This window comes from Rhyacophila brunnea, unplaced genomic scaffold (assembly GCF_057557595.1).
Source record: "Rhyacophila brunnea isolate RB1 unplaced genomic scaffold, BYU_Rbru_1.0 scaffold_2, whole genome shotgun sequence".
Classification (NCBI taxonomy): Eukaryota; Metazoa; Arthropoda; class Insecta; order Trichoptera; family Rhyacophilidae; genus Rhyacophila; species Rhyacophila brunnea.
Window position 1 is genome coordinate 11,259,984 of NW_028232859.1, and position 23,144 is coordinate 11,283,127.

Sequence of the window (23,144 nt, forward strand, 5' to 3'; positions counted from 1 at the left end):
AAATTAAAATCTCGTCTAATAAATCAATAATAAATATATGTTTCAAAACCATACTCTGCATACAATGTAAAAAAATCTACTAAATTTTTCTAATATAATACACAAACATTTTTTTATTTATTTCGATCTATACCTAACTTACATATTAATAATCATGATAAATGTAAATTGATAAACAAAACAATCAATAATTTCACATTACCATAAAGTGTACATGTTATTATGACAAATGGTAGGTTTAAACTAGAATATAATGTACTACTTCTACGCATGTACAACATAATATTGCGTACATTCGTTTAGTATCTTACTCGATCACTTCCTGCGCGTCTTATTCTCTATTTTTATAATACAATACACGGGATTGATGAACCATATTCAAAACCAGTATTTATCACAAGATTATAACGCTATCTCCTCATTTCTATGGTTTGACATTTCACATATATATTTAATTATAATATGATCAAACAAGAGATGTCAAATCATTCAGTAAAATTCCTGTCATATTCAAATGTCTACTGCACAGTTTCTATACATAGAATTTGATGAAGTCAGTTTCAATTATATGTATAAGTACATTACTTAGGTTTTCAAAGATTTGTTTTTTTGATAATCTCACAATGGTCCGGCGACGTCAAATATGAGAATGTATTAAAAATAAATCATATTAAAATGACAAAACTAGATCAGCGAGTAGTAAATAGGCACATCAGTTAGTTGTCACTTTATATATGGCACAAGAGTCTATTATTGTATTTTACACAATATATATAACATCCTATAAGCCAAATGAATAATCTAACTACAGACTGATGCAACAATTTTTAAACATTATTTTCAACGAAGGCAAACGGAAGTTCAATAATTAAAAAGAATCATCGTCTTCCAAAATGTTGAAATAAAAGTAAGGACTAATTTTACTGTATGGTTACGGTCATATTTCAACATTAGCGGAAGGAAACATTATTGACCTATATATATATAGCTGGTAGAATATTTGGCAATATTTAAAACAAAAATCCTTCAAATTCATTGATTTAAAATAGGTTTGGGTACATCTATATACATACATAACACACCGGATACCTCAAATATTTGGATAAAAATAACATTATAAAATAGATTTAATAATAATATACTCTTTTTAAACATTCAGGTCAATGATATTATCAATAGACTGTTTGATCAAAAGCTCAGTAGAAAGTCATATCCCTCTATTCTATGTTTTATCGAGCATATTAAAATAATACATCTACAATATACAATAATATAATTCTTTAAATTTAATTTCAATCCCTATTACTTTTAATGTTGCCATTTATAAATTAATATAAAAAAAAAAACAAATCTTCGGAAAACATTGAAACAGACAGGATAAAAACATTAAAATTAATTTATCCTAAACGAAGAAGCGATTACGATTAAATTTGAAATTATCTACCTATCGATAAAAAATCGTTAAATTGTATCATAATATAATTAGACAAATTTGTTTCAATAAAAATATAAACACATATAAGCAATTAATATGGAGTTCAACTCGCGGCTGTCGTGCATCCTTTTACAGTATATTGTGTACATTTGACATAATATTATAATAAACATACTATTAAAAACAATTTGGTTTTTTCGAATACTAAAAATATGTCCCCATCCGGGTGACAAAAGTTTATATTTACACAAAACAAAATATATATAACAGTAATTGAAAAAAATTTAGAAGAAAATAATTATTCATTGTAAATACTGGTTCTCAAGAGGATACATCGTTTCCTATCACTTGTGAGCATATAATCATAATCTGATATGTAGAACAGCAGAAGGGTGACTGACCATGAATTGGTTCACGTTCTAACGTTTCACATCAATCTTTCAAATCTTTTAATATTTTTTGGTTTATTCTTATTCAAGTCCCACGGGACATCTTGAAGCCGTTTTATTCACTGGATAAAAGCTTGCAAACAACCTGGAAATTAATCATCATCTATTAGAACTGATGTGACCAATAAAGTTGACAGTGATTCTATGAATAATGTGAAAAATAACATATCATCAAAATAACATTATTTATTGTTAATCAAAGTGCTCCAATCTTATCAAAAAGATTTAAATAGTTAAACACTCTATAGTAGCCCTACGGTGGAATACTGCTAAAGTGCATGGGTGTCTCTGAAACGGTGGTTGCACGTTCAATCCCGCATTTGGCAAAAATCATTGGCTTTTAACGTGTTTTTGATCCAGCAAAGATTCTGCACGTACAATAGGTTCGCCATTGACTGCGGAGGCCCATACACTCGGCATAGGAGCAGTCAATATTTTTTTTTACTGTATCAGAGACTATGCTATGCTAGATTTTTAGTAATACATAAAATAGTTTAACAATGACACTTTTAATGTATTATGCTTATGTGTAATCAATATAGAATTGCGTTTACCAATTTTGCCATGGCAAGCGATCCGGCGAGTGCGCGGCTGCTGTGTCAACTAAGTGCTGGTGGTCTTCTTTCCGCCTCGCGGCTTCAGGGATTCGGAGATCTGCCACATGGCCTCCTCGTTTAGCACGTCATCGAAGCCGTTGAACATTGATATAATGCGGTCGTTCTTCTTGAACGTGTATTGTCTGCAAGAGATAAGAAATAAGAAGCAGATCGTTGACAAAGTTTCATATGCGCAATTCAATAATGTGAAATCACAAATTATGTAATTGTTATAAGTACTCACGCTTTACTGAATCGTTTCATATTTTCTAAAATGTGATATTGTTGCCACCGCTTTGAAAAATTAATACTGCCGTCAGGTAAGAGGTCTGTATTGCCGATGTGCACAAACGTCAGATCTTGCAACACCAGTCCACTGAAAAGAATTACAAAATAGAAATTGATTAATTGAAATCAGTTATGCATTTCCTATTGTAATACACACTGTATAGAGACAGGTTGCATAATGCTTTTCCAGATGGTGCTGTTATGCCAAAGCAAGTAAATGGTGAGTTACAGCAAAGTATTAATTCTTGCACTCCACATACTCAAAGCAGCAGGATGTGCTTGCAGCAAAATGGAGTTTTCGATCCTTTCAAATTGAAATTCAAAATTCCTTTTTATTTAAACAACATTTGAATCTTTGTTTAGTGATAATGTGTTAACAATTGTGATTAACCATGTAAACCTAAAAATCAACACTGGACAAATAAATTTTCTAAAATAAAAATAAAATATTCTAACAAACCTTCTAATGGCTGGCTATATATAAAATATTGAAGATAACTGAAGCCAAATCTCAATTTACATACGCATAAATTACCTAACACTAATAAATGATACTGATTGATGCTTAAAAATGGGATTTTTTGTTAAGAGTAGATAAATGAGTTGACATAAAAATAAAAGTGAGTTGGTTTTACTCACATGTAAGGTATACACGGAGGCTGCGTTTCACCCAAAGCCAGTCTGTAAGCTCTGAAGCTGGAGCTGCTGTCGATGAGGGCACAATATTCCTTGAGACTATCGGTGATCTGTTTCTGCCATTCCAGGCGTCTGATCGGTGCTGAGTCCAGAGCAGACAAAAGTGCCAGGTAAGAATTGAAATTGTTCATTTTTCTAAGGTGTTTCATGACTTTTATGAATTTAGTGACATATTTCTCTCGTTCACGTGCCTCCTGTTGCTCCAGTATACGCGAGCGAGCCCTGTTGAAATAAGTAAGTAAAATATTAGATGTTATGTTATAATTTAATTTGACTAGGTTTTATTTAGCACAATAGATAAATCTGATGAATGATTGAATGATATACTCATCATAATTACTATCAACGACTATAAAATGTGAGACTTACACTATTTTGATAATCAATTTTAATATAACGTTTGCGGAAGGTTTATGCGAGAGTCTATTGTTATTCTCATGCTTTGGATTAAAAAAATAACATAATTACGATCTATATAACAGTGATAAATAGTAATTCATAACAATCTAATACTCCGTTTACACGTGCATCGATTTACTACTGACAGTACCGTATTATCGCGGCTATAACAAGAAAATGCACGTGTAAACATGTATTATCCTGCAAGTTGCAAGATTGCATGTGTAAATCAAAAAAGTTCGGAAACTTCTGAATTTTCACGTGACAGTTGGGATTTGTTTGATATCTGCGCCTGCGCAGTAGAACGATGGTGGCGAACCTACCGGAAAAAAAGAACTAAACCGCGCACTCATATTGAGGTTAACTGATTTTTACGACTGTCAAATAGTACCATAAAATGAGTCGCGTCTCGCTTACTCTTAAAGAATGAGATTGGAGAGACAATGATTCGAGTTGCCCCATCTCCACCCGCCATGTATATGCAGCCGAGGTTTGTGCACGGCCGCCTTCCATGACGCTATAAACGTGCCAGAATGAAAAGATTTTAGTGCCACACTCCTTGCCCCGAAGCGATGCTGCACAGAACTGATGTAGCAACCATGCACCTTAGTGCTTAAAGAGAAAGAGTTTTAGAAAATAAAAAGAATCTTGACTTGCTCTGCCGTCATTTATCTTTAATGGAGACATGATTTGAGTAGCCCCATCTCCACCCGCCATGTATGTGTGGCCGAGGTTTGTGCATGGCCGCCTTCCATGACGCTATAAACGTACCAGAATGAAAAGATTTTAGTGCCAAACTTCCTTGTCCCAAAGTGATGCTGCACGGAACTGATGTAGCAACCATGAACCTTACTGCTTAAAGAAAGAGTTTTAGAAAATAAAAAGAATCTTGACTTGCTCTGCCGTCATTTATCTTTCATGACATGATGTGTCCTCTGTATCCGTGTACTGAAACTCTGCCGAAACAGAGGAGTCAGGAGTTGAAAGTGATGAGTCTAAAGAGGAGATCGGAATTATTCCGTCCTCCATATGACGCAGCAAAATTTTTTTCAAATGCCTCAAAGTTGGCTTTGGTTGTGGTCAAGTTGGCGTGGCCAATCGGGCCCGTGTGTGGACGGACCCTGGCAAACAGACTTTTACGTAAAGAGTTATTATCGCGATAGTTTAAAATACACACTTATACACAAGTAAATCCATGCACGTGTACAGGCGCTATAAATATATTGTTTCGGAAGTGAACAAACCAATAGCTCATCTTGTTAAAGTGTTCGGTGAATCTTGTAAGGTTTGGACTTCTCTCCTCGCACTGATCCCTGGCCCACAGCAGAGCCTCGGGCGCAGGTATTCTGGTGAAGAGTTCTGCGTCCAGGAGAGTCATCTGTTCGGCCACGGCTTCCGCTTTCTGCTCTAATACTGAGTCACGCCGCGCCGACAGGACATTGTTTTGAAAGGTGCTGTCCAGGTATGCCTGCTGTTGCTATCGTAAAACAAAGAAAAATCATCATCTCTTAAGTACGAGGGTGGGTCAATAAGTCCTTAGAAAAGCCGACAGGTGGCGCGACTAGTACTGTAAGCGGTTTGTTTTCATGCAGCGGCACTACCGATTCAGTATGCTGCGAAGTTTCAATCAGATTGGTCGGGTTGTTGTTTTTTATTTTCGTACATTTAAAAAAAAAATTTGCTTGTTTACAAAAATGGAGAAAATTGAGTTTAAAGCTGTTATTAAACATTTTAATATAAAAGGGTTAACAGCAAAGGAAATAAAAAATGAGTTGGATTTAGTTCACGGCATATCTGCTCCTTCACTTGCAACTATTTACAACTGGTTAAATGAATTTAAACGTGGTCGTACATCAACAAAGGATGAACCACGCTCAGGACGTACTGTAGAGGTGACTACACCATAAATGATCAATAAAATCCACGATATGGTGTTAAGTGACCGAAGATTAAAGTTGAGTGAGATAATTGAGGTTACAGGGATCTCAAAAGGTAGCGTCATTTCTATTTTACATGACAAATTGGGCATGAAAAAAGTTTCTGCAAGATGGGTGCCGCGTTTGCTCACAGTCGACAATAAACGCAATAGGGTGGTGGCCTCTAAAGCCCTGTTGTCGCTCATGCAACGCAATCCGGATGAATTTTTTCGTCGCTTTGTGACTGTAGATGAAACATGGATACACCACTATACTCCCGAGATGAAAGAAGAGTCAAATCCGTGGATTGCGAAAGGCGAACCATGTCCAAAGAAGGCGAAAACCGTAAAATCAGCTGGTAAGGTTATGGCTACTGTATTTTGGGATGCACGTGGAATTATTTTCGTTGACTATTTGGAAAAAGGAAAAACAATAACAGGGGATTATTATGCATCTTTATTGGACCAGCTAAAAAACGAAATTGAAGAAAAACGGCCTCATTTAAACAGGAAAAAAATCCTCTTTCATCAGGACAATGCCCGTGTTCACACATGTTTACGATCAATGGCTAAAATTGAAGAATTGAAGTTCGAATTGGTCGACCACCCACTGTATTCGCCAGATTTAGCCCCCAGTGACTTTTTCCTTTTCCCAAACTTAAAAAAATGGCTAAGTGGACAACGTTTTTTTTCAAATGAAGAAGTCATCGATCGGACAAATGCTTATTTTGAGGACCTTCCGAAAACTTATTTTTCTGACGGTTTAAAAAAAATTGAGAAACGTCTAACCAAGTGTATTGAGCTCCAAGGAGATTATGTTGAGAAATAAAAAAAAAATACAAAAATAAAAACTGTTTTAATGCTTTTTTCTAAGGAATTATTGACCCACCCTCGTATGTTACGAAATTTATAAACAGTCGAACTTGGTTATTACGAGGAAGATGGGACCAACTGAATTTGCTCGTAATAAGCATAACTCGTTATATCAGAGAATAGGTATTTTTAAATGAGCGGTCACATAACACAAAAAGTCACAATTCAAACAAAAATACAGAATTAGAATTTTTCCCCAAAACAAGCATGGCATTCATGAACTACAAAAGAAGTTGTTCATTGTAATGAACGCTGGTAGGTACCTACTGGCTTCAGCTTGGATTTTTTACATGAAATTTCAACCAAATATGTGGATACTTGTTCAATTATGTCGGCGAAATAACCACTATATAGGTACCAATTAGGTACTTAGACACTCAACTAGTTTCATAAACATAATCCGATTCCAGCGACATCGGTCTACGGTCGGATTTTATTGCTTAGGGTCGAAAATGTTTTTAAACGATCGACACATTAAGGGGGGACGTGTTCAGCGTGGGTCAAAATGGAGCTTTTATTGCATTTTCAAAGCATCATCCTGGACATTCCTTAAACGTTGTAGATAATCTATTTATATAATTTTGAAGCTTTATTATCCTTTATATTTATTTTAAACATTTGATGACTGCATAAAGTATATTTATTACATAAAATAGTATTCTTTTAAACCTCTTGCTCTAATGTTTTAGAATATAGTCATATTTCAGTACATGCATGTGCAGTGGTGTTAAGATTTTTTACTTTTATTAATTTTTAAACGCATTTATAAAACCATTAGTATAATTTATGTCGACATTATTATAGTGAAATATTTACGATAAAAAAATATATTGATAATCTCTGTGATCCCAAATTTGACAAGAATTAGGCATTTTATTATTCAAAAAAGGGGCAAGATTAACACATTTGAAGATAATTCTAAAGATACTAATTATAAGCTATGTCTTTGACCATTCAAGTGTGATAAACATCCTACGAATAATGATTGCTTTATAATAATTATTGACCTAAGAATAAGGTAGTGTTTTTTTGAAATACACCATTTCTTTTGGCATTCCCCAGTGGTTAAGCTACAACATACGGCCATAGCCATAAATTGACAAACTATAATTGAAGTAGGGAGTAAAATGATGTTAACACGCGTGTTTGAACATGTACCGTTTTAAAAAAAAAAAAAAACGGAAAAAGTGAGAGGTTTAACCCGGCCGGCGCCGATGTCACACACCTTGTACAAATCGGCCAAATTCGCAATGCGCATGTGTATAAATCGATGCCACCGCGTCCATATTTATCATACGGGACTGATTTTTTCACGTAAATTTGGCCTGATTTGTCCTTCTCCTGCCACCTATGACATATTTTAAAAGCATTGGTTCTAAATATAAAATAATCACCAAAGTTTCGAACCAATTCGTACGGCCAAGTTTTGCCGGTCGACAGAAATCAGTTTGAACTGCGCGCCGCGACTGCGCAGTATACGACAGACTTTCAACCGAGCGGGCCATTGCGCGGGATTGTATTTATCGCATACAAGTTGAATATTTACCGCAATCGTTGATAAATACTTTTTTTGCTGTCTGGTGTACTTATCACATTAAAACTGGCATGATTAACTATTGAACGTATGATTTTATTTTACCGCGATTTTTAAAATACTTTTTGTACTGTCTACCGTGTCCCATTTTAGTGAATGTGAAAATTAATACTGATATCAATAACTATTGTGTGTGAGTTTAATGGTTTCTGTGATTTGGCGTTCCCTAATACTGTAGTTAAACATTTTAAAAACATTTCATAGTTTTATAGTGCGTAAATATGGAGGAAGAAAATGTGCGTACTAATGAGGAATTGGACTCAGATTATGATATGTCGGAAGAGGAATTGGAACAGCATGAGACTGATCATGACGTCGACGATACGGACTCTGACGAGCCAATTGAATTTTTGCGGTCGTGGAGAACTGGCCCGTATATTCCAATAGTTCACGAATTCAATGATTGTCGATCTGGCGTGACATCGAACGACTTGAACGAATCCTCTCCCGAATGTCTTTTCTTTGAACATTTTTTGAATAAAAATATAATGTCGGAAATAGTGAACCAAACGAATACATTTTTTAACCATTCGTACAGTGCGGGAGACCTTGGACCGAAATCGCGATCACACAATTGGACAGACACATCAGTGCCGGAGTTGTATACATTTTTTGCCGTATCAATGCTGATGACTCGAAATAAGCACACGTCGATAGAGGAACATTGGAGTACCGATCCTTACCTGCTTGCAGACATTTTTGGGAAAATAATGGCTAGAAATCGATACCAACTTATTTTACAAATGCTTCATTTTTCTGATCCTAGTGTGACCGCCTCAAATGATAGACTAGCTAAAATTAGATTACTGTTAGAACACACAAGAACAATTTTTAGGGAAACGATGATACCGTATCAGAATCTTTGCATAGATGAGAGCATAATCGTGTTTAAGGGTAGATTAATTTTTAAACAATTCATTCCTTCCAAAAGACATCGATTTGGAATAAAAATGTTTGTGATGTGTGACGTAATGACAGGATATATTACTGACTTTATAATTTATTGTGGGGAAGGGACTGACATACAAGACAATGAAAATCTCGGTATTTCCGGTGCGGTAGTGACAACGCTAATGAAAGACTATATCGGGAAAGGTCACACCTTATGGTGTGATAACTGGTATTCGAGTCCGGCGCTTTTTAAATACCTTCACTCTCACAAAACGAATGCTTGCGGTACAGTGAGAAAAAATCGTAAAGATATGCCAGAGTTCAGCAAACTGAAAAAGGGAGATACCGAGTCTAAGTACAATAGTCCACTTTTGGCTCTGAAATGGCACGATAGGAGGGATGTTCACATGCTATCCACCCTCCACGATGCATCATTTGGACCAACGGGAAAAGTGAACTATAGAACTGGCGAAAACATCGAAAAACCAAAATGTGTTATAGATTATAACAAAAATATGGGTACGGTAGATAAGTCCGACATGATGCTTAGCAACTTGTCGTGTATGAGAAAGTCGATCAAGTGGTATAAAAAGGTCGCATTCCACATGATCGACTTATATTTATTAAATGCTTTTTATTTATATAAATTTATTAAATGTGACAAAAAAACATTGGGCGATTTTCAACTCTGTGTAATAAAACAATTAGTGAACAAATATTGTGTGAGAATTTCAAATGCACCCCTGCCCAAGCCGACAGCGTCAACTAGCGATAATCCCGTACGATTATTGCCCAAAAGTGCAACGGGACATTTGCCAGAATACATTTTACCGACACAAAATACCGATAAGCCTAGAAGGAGATGTTTCGTATGCGGGAATTCTAAAAAAAATCCGAAAAAAACAAAACTCTCTCGCTATATGTGCCCAACGTGTGATGTTGCGTTATGTCTGTCACCTTGCTTTAAAATATATCACACGTCAAAAGAATTTTAAAATAGGTTTATTATTGTATTTGTTTTTTTTTTAATATGTGAGTTCGTGTTAATTTATCAATAATATTCAATAAGTTAAGTGTTTGTGTAGTTTAAATATATTAAAAGGGTCCCCTTTATATTTGTTTACGACTCAACCCGAAGACATTAATATGTGATTTATCGATATGCACTTGAAAATTAGTAACACTTCAATTCGTGGGAACGTAATGCACAAGTGTCGAAATAGTACACACCGCGCAGAGCTCTAACTATTGGCTACAAAATGGCGTCTTACGGTGAGTTCTTTCAAATTTGGATAGCATTCGTTTGTTCGAGTGTTTCTGATATTATAACTGATTTATTACGGTTTTTTAGTGTGTCGAAATTATTTTAATGGTTTTGGGTTCTCGACTGGAGCTGTGACATATTTTTTATTGCTTTTTTTAGTATAGAACAAAGACGATAATGAAATTCATGCGTAGTTATGGTGCGTCATACGATTTTTGAGGCAGGTGCCGGGTTAAAAGAATACTATTTTCATCATCATCATCAGGGGCGCGACGACCCGGTGTGGGTCCTAGCCTCCTCCAACAGCTCCCTCCACCTGTCCCTATCCAGTGTGGCCGCTTTCCAATTTGGTACCCCGAGAATACGGCAGTCACTGACAACTCCATCAAACCAGCGATTCTTTGGCCTCCCTCTTCTTCTACGTCCTATTGGATTGCTGGACATCACTCTCTTTGCCGGTTCATTGTCATTCATACGGTGCACATGACCTAGCCATCGCAGTCTCCCAATCTTAATTGATTGAACTGCGCTGCAATCTTCGTACAGCCCCTAGAGCTCAGCATTGTATCTTCTCCTCCAATTGGTGCCATCCCTGATCGATCCATATATACGGCGGAGAATTTTTCTTTCAAAGATGTTCAGGGCTCTTTCATTTCGCAGAGTTAATGTCCAGGTTTCCGATGCGTAGGTGAGCACTGGCTTTACAAGTGTCTTGTAAAGAGAGCTTTTAGTTCGGCGAGATAGTAAGCGGGACTTAAAATGTCTTAACAGACCAAAGTAGCATTTATTCGCAGACATGATTCTCTTGTTGATTTCTTCTGTAATATTATTATGTCGAGTTACAAGAGATCCAAGGTATATGAAACTGTCGATCGTATCAAACTTGTATGCACCAATATCTAACTTTGGTGCGACTTCTCGTGGTGTGACATAGACAGGCATGTATTTAGTTTTTGCCTCGTTTATTTGTAAACCCATTCTTTTGGCAGAGGTTTCTAGTGCTGTGAATGCCTTTTTCAGCGCCAATTCTGATATGGCAATGATGTCGATATCATCGGCATACGCCAGCAGCTGCACAGGCTTAGTAAATATCGTGCCACTGCCACGGGCATCAATCTTTTCATCCCGTATCGCCTTTTCTAGCGCAATATTGAAAAGAAGGCATGCCAGAGCGTCACCTTGCCTCAGGCCATTCAGTGATATAAATGGCTCGGATATTTCCGCTTGAAGCTTTACCCGGCATTGTACTGGTGTCATTGTCATCTCTACAAGTTTAATTATTTTCGTCGGAATTTCAAATTCTCGCATTGCTTCGTATAACCGGTATCGATTAATGCTATCATAAGCTGCCTTAAAATCGATGGACAGGTGATACGTGTTAATATTGAATTCAGTGGTCTTTTCTAGAATCTGCCTTAGAGTGAATATTTGAGTAACACATGATCTCCCTCGTCGAAAGCCTCCTTGGTAGTGCCCGAGTATTCCTTCTACAATGGGTTCCAGCCGCTGGAATATCAGAATCGACAATAGTTTATATGCAGAGTTAAGGAGTGTCACCCCTCTGTAGTTACTACATTCCAGTTGGTCTCCTTTCTTGTCTAGGGGACAAATCAGCCCATCCTTCCATTCCTCTGGCATCTTTTCTGAAGTCCATACTTGGTGGATTAGGCAATGCAAATGTTTGAGCAGGCTTTCTCCCCCACATTTTATCAATTCACTCTGTAGGTTATCTATTCCAGGCGATTTTTCTGTTTTTAACCCTGACATGGCACCTTTTACCTCATTTAATGTCGGTGGTTCTTCGTTATCATCCATGCCACTTTGTACTGATTCCTGGTCATGAGTATTAATGTAAGTGTTGCCGGCATCATTATGGGGGGTATTTAAATGTTGATCAAAGAAACCCACCCACCGGGCAAGAATACGGTGCTTTTCTGTGAGTATCATGCCATTGTCATCCTTGCACATTGTGATACGAGGCTTGAAACCCTTCCTAACATTATTTATCTTTCTATAGAACACCCGACTTTCTTGGGCTTTTTCTTTGAAGTCTACTACTACTGTTCTACTACTGTTCTTGGAGTAGGATCATTTCCTTTTTTAAATAATCATGTTTCTTTTTCTTGTGTAGTTTCTTTTCGTCACGCCGGCGCTTTTTATACTCATCGTCTGATGCCCGTGTTTTCTTCTGTAGCATCATTAAGTAAGCCTCATTTTTTCTCGTAGTGACTTCGCGGCAATCTTCGTCAAACCATTCTGATCGTTCACCTGTTTTTCGGCGTCCTAAGGTATCATTAGCTGAGGATACTATGGCAGTCTTGCACTCTTCCCAGTGTTGATTCACCTCTTCATGGTCTCCAACCTCAACATTGTCGCTCAGGTAAGTGTTCAAGGTCTCCTGGTACCGAGCCAGTTCCTGCGGAATCTTCAGTTTCTCTGTGTCAAAGGGTATTGCTCTAGCTCCCATTTCCTTTTTGGTGTTTGAGATCTTTGCTCTAACTTTTCCACACACTAGGAAATGGTCTGAGTCTACATTAGCCCCTCTGTATGTCCGGACGCTCATTAGATCCGATCTGTGCCTGTTGTCTATCAAAATATGGTCTATTTGGTTTATTGTGCACCCATCCGGGGATTTCCAAGTTCTCTTATATATATCCTTACGGGGAAACATTGTGCTACCAATAACCATATTTAGTGACGCTGCACAGTTAATTAGTCAGGTACCATTGTCATTACTTTCATTGTGAAGACTATGTTTTCCGACAATGGCAGTGTAGATCTCCTCCCGTCCTATTTTGGCATTTAGATCACCGAGTATTATTTTCACATCGTGATTTGGGCAACTGTTGTACGTGCTTTCTAATGCATCGTAGAAGTCCTCTTTTTCCTCATCCGACTTATCCTCTGTAGGGGCATGTACACTTATAAATGAGTAATTGAAGAAACTTCCTTTAATTCGCAGTCGCATGATCCTTGGGTTGACTAGTTCGAACCCAATAATTAAATGTTTCACTCGTTTGCTTACGATAAATCCAGTCCCAAAGTGATGTTCACTATCATGGCAGCTATAGAGTATAGTGCAGTCTCGTTTCTCCATCACTCCTTGACCTATCCATCGCATCTCCTGTAGGGCCGTAATATCACATTGGTATTTTATGAGTTGTTCTGTAAGGAGTTTAAGTGCTCCTGGTCCATAGAGTGATAATGTATTCCATGTTCCAAATCGTAATCGTAAATCGAATACTATTTTATGTAATAAAAATACTTTATGCAGTCATCAAATGTTTAAAATAAATATAAAGGATAATAAGGCTTCAAAGTTATATAAATAGATTATCTACTACATTTAAGGATGGTCCAGGGTCATGCTTTGAAAATGCAATAAAAGCTCCATTTTGACCTACGCTGAGCATGTCCGCCCTTAACAGTTTTAAGAAAATTTTTGACGATATTTGTGCTCGGTATATCCGATATGTAGCTCCTTATTAAAGTCAATAAATGTATGGAGAAAATCATAAACTAAAATGTCAACGAATGTTTCCTCATTACATCCGAGATCTCGCTATGTCCGTGATCGTAATAACCGAGTTCGACTGTAATTCAAATAAAATTATTGACGGATTAGTTATATTATGCCGGTAGTTCAATCAACATCGAAAATTTTGGTAGAAAACCAAATCTTTAAGGTTTTAAATATAGGTGCTAAAAAGGTTAATCTTAATAAAATAACAGATACATATAAATTAGAAACATTCAAATGTTTACTTACCATCAATTGCTTGTTTTTGAATTTGTCAATAATGATCACCCGCAATACTTTAGCCATGGCGAGGTCTCCGGAAGCAACGAGACCGTAGATAAACTCAGATGTTAACTGGAGAAGATCACTTTCTATATCTGCCATGCTGAAAACAAATATCAACAATTTCATTCTCAAATAGCATCAATGTAATACAGTAAAACCTTGGATCGCGAGCATAATTCGTTCCGGACACATGTTTGTAATCAAATTTTCATTGCTCACACTGCTATAGCTTTACTCGGATTGTGATTTTCTACAAAATTTTGCTCATATTACAAGACTTCACTCATTTATCAAGTTAAAGTTTATTTAAAAAATCGCTTGTCTTGCAAAAAACTCGCAACCTTTTACTGTAGATGACTCATACAGGGGGGTTTATTCAGCACAATGTAATTTGATTAAAATTAACAATTTAACAGTAGGAAACTAAAATTAAGTGAACGAACAATACCACGACAGATCACAATTAACCGAAGCATTACTATCAGTCATTATTGACAATGATGGCAGACAAGCCACTCGAAATCCACGACTCATATTCTAACATTTGCCAATTGGTGTAAGATAAAAGTGAGCAGAAAATGTAAGGGTGTCATTAAAATCTGAATTAAATTCAAATAAGTCCAAACAGGAAATTTTAGTTGGGAGTGATTAAATGATAGCAAACCTGGTAGATTCTGTTGGGAGCATAAGGCGCTGGTCTTTCATCCAGGGGCTCCGGGTTCGATCCCAATGAGGTCACAATATATATTTATGTGATTTTTTCAAAGCCTGGGTGCTTGTGATACTTCTACATATTATTAATACTCATTAATACTTGAGCACTCCGGTTCGTTAATTTTTCCATTTCTTGTTGTTATTATCGTTATTGGGCCTCATGGCCTGTCGTTGTGTTAAAAAGAATTCAATTTATTATATACACAACCATTATTCATCAATGATGTGATCAGCTCGGTAGGTAATCTTATATAATAATTGTACTAACGTGAGATCGCCAACAATCCTGGTGAGCAACGCTTGCACTTCTCTGGCTTTGGTATGTTTACCTAGGCGGGCGAGGAGTGCGTGCCGCCGGCTCAGTTTCTCTATCAGCTGGATGGGCGGCACAAATGTGCGGTATGTTGTCAGGAATGCCTCTTGGTATGAGAAATCTACGCAATCAATATAACACGTTACTACACAATCGATTAAAACAGATTAACAGATTAAATAACAAATAATGTACAAACTTATTATTAACAATGACATGTCGACAAAGTCCCATGTCAAAGATCGCAAATTCAAACCCCGTGTCTGATAAATTCATGTGTGATTTTTTCATTGGGTTGACTGAGTAGTTTATCATTTTTAGTAAATTCTAGAAATCGATTAACCTTTATGGGAGGCGGCCAAGATCTATATTGGTTTGTAGAGCCACTACGTATAAAGAGAAAGTCCTGATAATGGCTTACAAAGTCTACACACGGCTCAATAAGTATAGTGTAAGTTGATTTAAAATATTTGGGTGCACAGAGTTGAGACTTTTCCATTAATAATATATACTATACTACTATGCAATTCTAATACTTATATGATATTCTCAAATTCATCAAACATGTACATACAAAATAATGATCAACATCTTAACTTAAATAGAGTAAAACCTTGTTAATACGAATTCCATGGGACCGAAAATCGAAAAAAAAAATCGAATTACGAAATATGAAATGTATGGGGAAAAATTTAAAAATATTTTTTTTTTTGATGTTCATTAATTTCGTTTCCGATCATAGATGTGCCTACCAAATTGGTAATAATTATATTACCAATAAGTAATTTTTGATGTTTTAAGAAAAGTCTGTCACAATTTTCAATGACTGGCTCATGAAATAGTGTGCTTTATTATGATTTATTGAATATTTTTATATGCCAGGTCTCCGAAATCATTTCGAATTACGAAATTCGAATTAATGGTATGGTTTTATATGAAAATAGTGTTCTTACTAACGAGGTTTTACTGTATTAGGTTTTGGGAAGATAGATAGATAATTTATTAAGAAAGTTGAAGTACAAAAAAAAAATATTTTTAATGTAAAACAGTAATTATGTTAACATAAAATCAGGAGTAGTTTGATTGGATAATTCAAATGATTTTCGAAAATCCACTATTTTATATCACTCTCCTGATGATATTTGGAGGTATAGTAAACTATTGATTCCCCAAGTGCGGATTGATTATCTGTGCATGAAAAATGAACAATTTGATGGCAGTGGCTGAGTGTTACTTATCCTGAAGGGAAAAAGGATGAGGATGCATTTGAAGAAGAAATTATCAGTCCAATCGCATTAGTCACAAAATGACACAAACTTTTCTTGATACTTAAATGGAGTACATTGACCGATGGAGATACCAATTAGGGTAGGGTGGTACAAGAGCGCGCAGTGTGCAAGAGTACGCATTCGATTTAAACTTACCGTATTTGATGTTAGCTGATAAATTCAGTCGCTATATGTTAGCATGAAGTTGTGATGTGTCGCCGTCGCGAGCTGTGTGTAACTAGGCGATTATTTACGATTCCAGGTAACAAAATCGTTTTTTGCTTGTGGAAACTATCTCACATGGAGGTTCATTGCAATAGAGTGTTCTTGTATTATTATTTATATTACAAATCTACTTGTCACACGACAAAAGTTTGACAGTTTGCCCTAGATGGCGATAGTAGTATGTTTTTGACGAAATGTTTGCCTGCTGTGCATGAGTGCACTGGGACGAAATGTGCAAGAGTACGCGCGCACTCTTGCACGATACGTTAATTGCTACTGTTATTATTGTTTACTACTTTGATTTCAGAATGTCCAGAAGATGAAGCAATTAAAAATACTAAGCCGAAGAAGAAGCCCTGCGCCTTTAAACAACATACTCCAGAGAAGAAGATCTGGATATGCCCAGCTTGCGGAGAAATATTTAAGGAGCCAATGCTGGAGGACTGGATTCAGTGCAAAATATGCCAAGAATAGTGGCACGAGAGATGCACTGGTTATTTGGGATCTGGAGATTATATTTGTGATCTTTGCCACTGATTATCCCATCATATAGTGTGTGCGCACTGGTGTACACCCTCCTGCGCACTCTTAGACTGCAGGGTGCTCACGGGTGCACACATTAAGTTTTTTTACTTTTTTTATTATGTGTTGTAATAGGTGAGAGTTCGACGATTCGTATTTTTTCTTGTAACAGATAGATAACCAAGAGTTGAAATAAACTTACTTTTGTTTTCCTAAAATGTATAGTTTTATTTGCAAAAATTCCGAAACACAAAACTGCGCGCTCTTGTACCACCCATTGTACATGTACCTGTACATGTACCCATGTCAGTGTTGCCATATTTTTCTATGCTGATTATAGTACAAAGGCGTAAAAATTATAGTATTTCTGTAAAAAATATAGTACAGGAACATTTTTCAGCTCAAATCCTTTAAAATTATAGTATTTTGGCATATTCGGCGTAAAATTATAGTATTTAACATTTTTTGCAGAATCAAAATTATAGTATTGTACTATAATTATAGTACGGTTGGCAACACTGACCCATGTACATATAAAATAGATCTTTGGAAAATTCATACTTTAATTAGAAAAAGTTCTCAAAAACTAACAAAAATCACAGATTTACATATTACAACATGTAAAATAATAGTCAGGATTAGAAACGTGCTCCTTCCCCCTCTTAAATAATTTAGAGTTTACAGTATTACTGTTTTTACTCTAGGTTATTAATTACATAATTTTATTAAAATACAGTAAGCATCCACAATTAAATGGACGGTTATGCTATATGGTTGTTTAATGCATTTCTAATTTAGAGCCACAATAACAAAAGCATTTTAAACAACTGCATGAATTACACTTTAAACTAAAGCTAAAACATTAAATATAATATTCAGAGATAATAAGGTTTCATGTATAGAATTAGTCCTTGATGAAAAGCCACTATGTATAATAAAATAAAATGCTGATCACACATCATTACAAACAATAAATTCCAATCGATTCCGCCTACTGTATAAGATTTGTTCGCATGATAAAAACAAAATGTTTGTCGATTGAAGAAGAAAATCGGTTAGGTTTTATTACAATGCGATCTCTCGATCATTACGATTAGTACTATTTACAGCATTGGATTACTTACAGAAGGGAATACATAATTAATATAAAGAAAAAGCATTGTGAAATATTGTCAAAGTCAATACTCACTCGAATCCTTGTCTATAAGGTGATGGCATGAAAATGAAAAAGAAAATAAAACCATTATGCCAATGCGATGAATGAGTGTAAAAAGAAAAAATCAATTTCCAAAAACCGACCACATTGCAACACAAACCAAAATACAATATTATACATTATGCATGAAACAAAATGTATCGAAGACTAAAATGACAGTAAATACCCAGATAATTGACGCATATAAATATAAATGCATAAAAATATGTTGATATTACGGTGTTATATTATGATATATTATGTAGGTACTAACTAACATACTACTTTTTGTATCTGAAGAGCAAAATGGAATTAAAGAAAAATAAACAAAATCGCAATGTGAATGCATGTGTTATGATGAATAATGTTCACAAAAGAACCAAACTACACCATGGCAGAGTTAAATAGTATAAGAATTGAAGGAAAAATGTACCTTTGGTTGACTTAATGGCGTGCACGACGAGAGCATCAGGGTGCCCTCCTCGGATGTCCGGGCCGTCTTCTCCGCTTCTCTTGTAAACCAAGCGCGTTGACACATCCATCTCCAGCATCACGTCAGGTTCACTATCAGTCTGGAATCATTTCAATAATAATCCCCTTATAAAAAATCCAAATATTTAGTGGTTGGATTGGTGCTATTGAAAAGTTAAATATTCTATTGGCAGTATTGAAACATAGTGGCTTGTTTTGACATTTGGTTACAATGTACGTACGACCTACTGTTGGCGGTTCTTAGTGATCGATCAAATGCATTCATGTGGTCCTCAACTTTACTTTAGTACAATTCACAATTTTGTGCATTTATTAAAATTTATATTTTTGTCGATAATGCAAAAAAAAAACTGTATGCTTCCTTCCATGCAGTTGCTCCCTGAAATATTTCGCCTTTTATAAATTTATATACATGAGTGAGAAATGGAGAAATTGCAGTGTTGATACAGTCAAAAAGAAATTAAGAACTTTCTTCATACAATTGAGACAACGATGGAAGTAATTAGTCATTCTGAAAGCGGCGAATCTTTTGCTTCAATTAGTCATTCGTACGACTTAAGATGGTCTATGATAGAAATATATCTTTAAAGATTGTTTCCAAAAGACACACCATAGTGATGGATGAAATGGAGAGATCTTTGTTATCATGAACTGATGAGAAACACCGAAAAGATGTCCCTCCGAGTTTTTCAATTATACAAGCTAAGGCTCTTAGTTTGCATGGAGATTGGAAGAATCGATTAAAATAAGATTCCATGATAGGTTGGACAAATTTAAGCTGAGGTATTCTTTACATAATATTAAGTTCATTGGAGAAGCTGCCAGTGTAGATAAAGATATGTACTGCAAATGAATTTATTTCCTCATTCAAATATTTAAAAAGACTCTTTTTGATAGTTTTTTTTTTTTAAATTACTCTACTTTCGTACATTCAACATTCATACACATTTTCAGGAACCAATTATGTACGAAAGTCAGAGGACCTTGCCTACTCTAAATTATAAAAAAAGTTTTTTACGTTTGTTACATTAACGCTTTCGCTGCTGAAGAGATAATGAGATTTTAATTGCCACCTTTAAAATGCACGTTAATTACATCGATCGGCCGCCTGGTCATTACGCGCCGTATGCGTCTTCCGCGTCCAAAGTATTAATAATATAAGGAGCTATCTTAAATTATTTCAATAAAGCCCTGGTAAATATGTCAAAGAGCACAAAAGAGTGATTTTGCTACAAATGAATCTGTAATGCAAAATGACTTGCAAATAATTCAATCATTAGCCTTAATAACCCCTTTTCAGTTTCACTTCCATTAAATCTCCAGGCTCCATTCAAGCTCCATTTCAGCAATTTGAGCAATTCAGGCTCCATCTTTATAGAAGAAAGTTTTTTGCAATGTCTTACATTCAATGCTTTTAAATAGATTTGTTTACTTACGCACTAATGATTTTGGGTATTTATTTTGAAATTTGATTATTTAATGGCAGGTCCAGACGCCTGTAATGTAACGCAAATTTGTATGGAAGGCACATGATTTCGACGCCAATATTTATTCGAGTTCTTGAGCACTGCAAGTGCCTTTGTGTTCATATTAAAAACCGACAGTCGATGGATCAGCGCGAACGTCGCTACGAGCATTACATATAAGGATCATTGGTCCATACGACAAATTCGCATTACATTACCTGATATTTCTGGTTATAAGCATTTTCCTTTAAAAAGTGACGTGTACATATTTCAGTGTCAAATAAACAGTGATTATTCAGCAGTATGGATATGAGCAGTTGCAGGCTTTGCAAATAAATAATATTTCAAAAGCCACAAGTAAAGAACAGTGACATTCAAATCCATGATAGACCGATGTTGTGAATGCAGATGCTTAGTATATTGCTGCCTGAAATTTAAGTTTCATATCATAGGACTATCAAACCCGGAGAGTATTGATTGATTTGTAGTGTCATATATCATGAAATAATAATTTTTGCAAAATGCAAATGTTTTTACCTCATTTTCGAGTGGCGGTTCAGCATCTCTACTTCCAGGACTAGAACTAGCGTTGGTCGTCAGTTCCGAGTCCAAATCTTCAACAGGGAATTTGCCCAGTTTGTTCGGAGACGATTGCCAAGATACATCTTCCATATTCTGAAAAAAACAATTGAAATTATATATCGAATCGTCTTTAGAACATAAATCCATAGGGAATTTAGATGGGAAAAAAAAGAGATTACATGCCATAGAGTTTGACATGGGAGTCCCCCACCATAATTAGAGGACCTCTTATGTCTCCTTGAAATTGGCCCATGGCCGGTAAATGTCAGCCACACTTCAATACTGTATCAGTGTTTCTACACACATCGAAGGGCGCCAATATTTGCGGTGCTTGGCCTAACGTGTGGTTAAATTGGTAGCCGCAATAGAAAAATTAACATAATGTACGTTGAAACATTAAAAGATGGCGGTTATAAACTATTACTTATACTATAGCTCGCAATCTTTGGCAGCAGTCGTTTTGAGTATTCAGGAATTATCTTGGTAATATCTACACATTAAATAATTTACGGAGACATTCTACAGTTGTGTTGAAATGGTTGCAATTTTCAGCAGATGTGGGAAACTGCAATATGTAAAGAGCACATGATTTTATTATTATATTTAGTAACCTATTTTCACTTTTACTTACAGATAGTAAAGAATCTTCGGTGATTGGTGGCGGGTCAAATTGAAACCGGGGGGCGGGACTAATGGAAGTGGGTCCCGCGGCAGGTGTGGCCGCCGAACCTGGCGCAGTGATGGGGCCAGGGGTGGACGGCGTACTCATAGCTATCGGAGTTATCGATAAATTTTTCGGGCTCAGCGGTGGCTTTGCCGGACTGTGATTGGGAGTCTGAAAATAAATAATGATATAACAATTAAATAGGTATTTAATTTGTCTCAAATAGGGTACTATCTATACAAATTAAATTTGGTAACAAAGAATCAACCACTTTCAGTAATGCAGTATATTATAGCAGTGCTCCGCAACCTTTTCTCACCCAAGGCACACCAAAGGTCTTCTCAGAATTCCACGGCACACCACACGTAAAACAATTTATAAACAAAAACATAGACCCCATATCCTGAAAGAGGACCCCAAACCAGGATTTTTGGCGGGCCCCCTACCTATCGCTAAGGTTTAACACAGTGTGATACTCTAAAATAGCGGTTTTCAAATGATGTTCGTGGTAAAATTAATGATATTGATTGTATGTTTAGCCATTTTTTGTATTTAATAATACATCCACTTGAATTATGGATAGTTGTCGGGCTAAGAATAATTTTATTATTTGTCGAGTATTGACATAATAATAATAAATTGTATCCTACAATTGCATGTTTTAAAATATTTATACCAGCGTAGTAAAATACCGGACTTTTTTTTTACTATTAATGTTTATTTGTATTTTGTGTTTATCTCACTTATCTGGTTGACCTGCCATGCCGCCCCCCCCTGAGTCTGGGCCCACAGGCTAGAGCCCTGTCAGCTCCCCCTTGTGAGGGCCATGCACCAAAATTACTGAGGTTGTTTCAATGAACGTAAAAGTTGTATATATTTTGATTTGATATTTGAAAGAGTAACCCGAAGTTTTCGGTCAAGACCCTTCAAGCAAGACAGCTAATTATTTTTAATTATAACTTGAGTTGAAAAACTTTGCCCACCTAGATATGTCGTGGGAAATGGGAGCTGAATTGCGATAGCCTTGTCGGAAATCCGAGGATATTCTTTATTAACCGAAATCCAGAAAATAGCCAATGGAACATCGGTGAAGGTCAGTTTTAGCGTCCCGTCGTTGTTTCTCAATCCAACTAATTACTCTCGAATTTACAGGGAAAGCGCTTCTATAGAATTTTCAGCATTGATTTCAAAAGCGTTTCGAATCCAGTCAAATTGATTGTATGAAAGTAATGATAAAATTTATTTTGCACCAAAGTTAAATGTTTTTGAGACAAATCCAAAATTAATTGTTTGTTTTCAATGGTGGTCTGGTAGGTCCTTTGGTACATTTGTAGAGATCCTTGTCTTAACTCCTTCTAATTTATCACAGCACGTCAATATATTTTCATTCTGACCTTGCATTGTTTTATTAAGTTAATAGAGGTGCTCAAATATATTACCAGCCAAAAACGAAAATTTGGCTATTAAGTTAGTATTGTATAATATATAGTATAGTATA

General features: G+C 35.9%; 2 protein-coding genes across 8 annotated transcripts in view; one reads left to right on the forward strand and one right to left on the reverse strand.

Moving 5' to 3' along the window:
* The window catches only part of LOC147071847 (uncharacterized), a 383,531-nt gene that overhangs the window by 114,729 nt on the left and 245,658 nt on the right, over positions 1-23,144 (forward strand). The gene's annotated exons all lie outside the window — the stretch shown is intronic.
* The window catches only part of LOC147071850 (guanine nucleotide-releasing factor 2-like), a 162,562-nt gene continuing 141,051 nt past the window's right edge, over positions 1,634-23,144 (reverse strand). For all 7 annotated transcript variants that reach the window (XM_085946771.1, XM_085946768.1, XM_085946766.1 and 4 more), the window contains 10 exons: positions 21,614-21,817; positions 20,938-21,075; positions 18,876-19,014; positions 15,188-15,353; positions 14,170-14,305; positions 5,108-5,340; positions 3,408-3,686; positions 2,725-2,856; positions 2,439-2,623; positions 1,634-1,969 (listed from right to left, as the gene is read on the reverse strand). In XM_085946771.1, the coding sequence (XP_085802897.1) occupies positions 2,488-2,623; positions 2,725-2,856; positions 3,408-3,686; positions 5,108-5,340; positions 14,170-14,305; positions 15,188-15,353; positions 18,876-19,014; positions 20,938-21,075; positions 21,614-21,817 (1,563 nt within the window). In that variant the 3' untranslated portion in view covers positions 1,634-1,969; positions 2,439-2,487. The remainder of the gene's footprint in view (positions 1,970-2,438; positions 2,624-2,724; positions 2,857-3,407; positions 3,687-5,107; positions 5,341-14,169; positions 14,306-15,187; positions 15,354-18,875; positions 19,015-20,937; positions 21,076-21,613; positions 21,818-23,144) is intronic.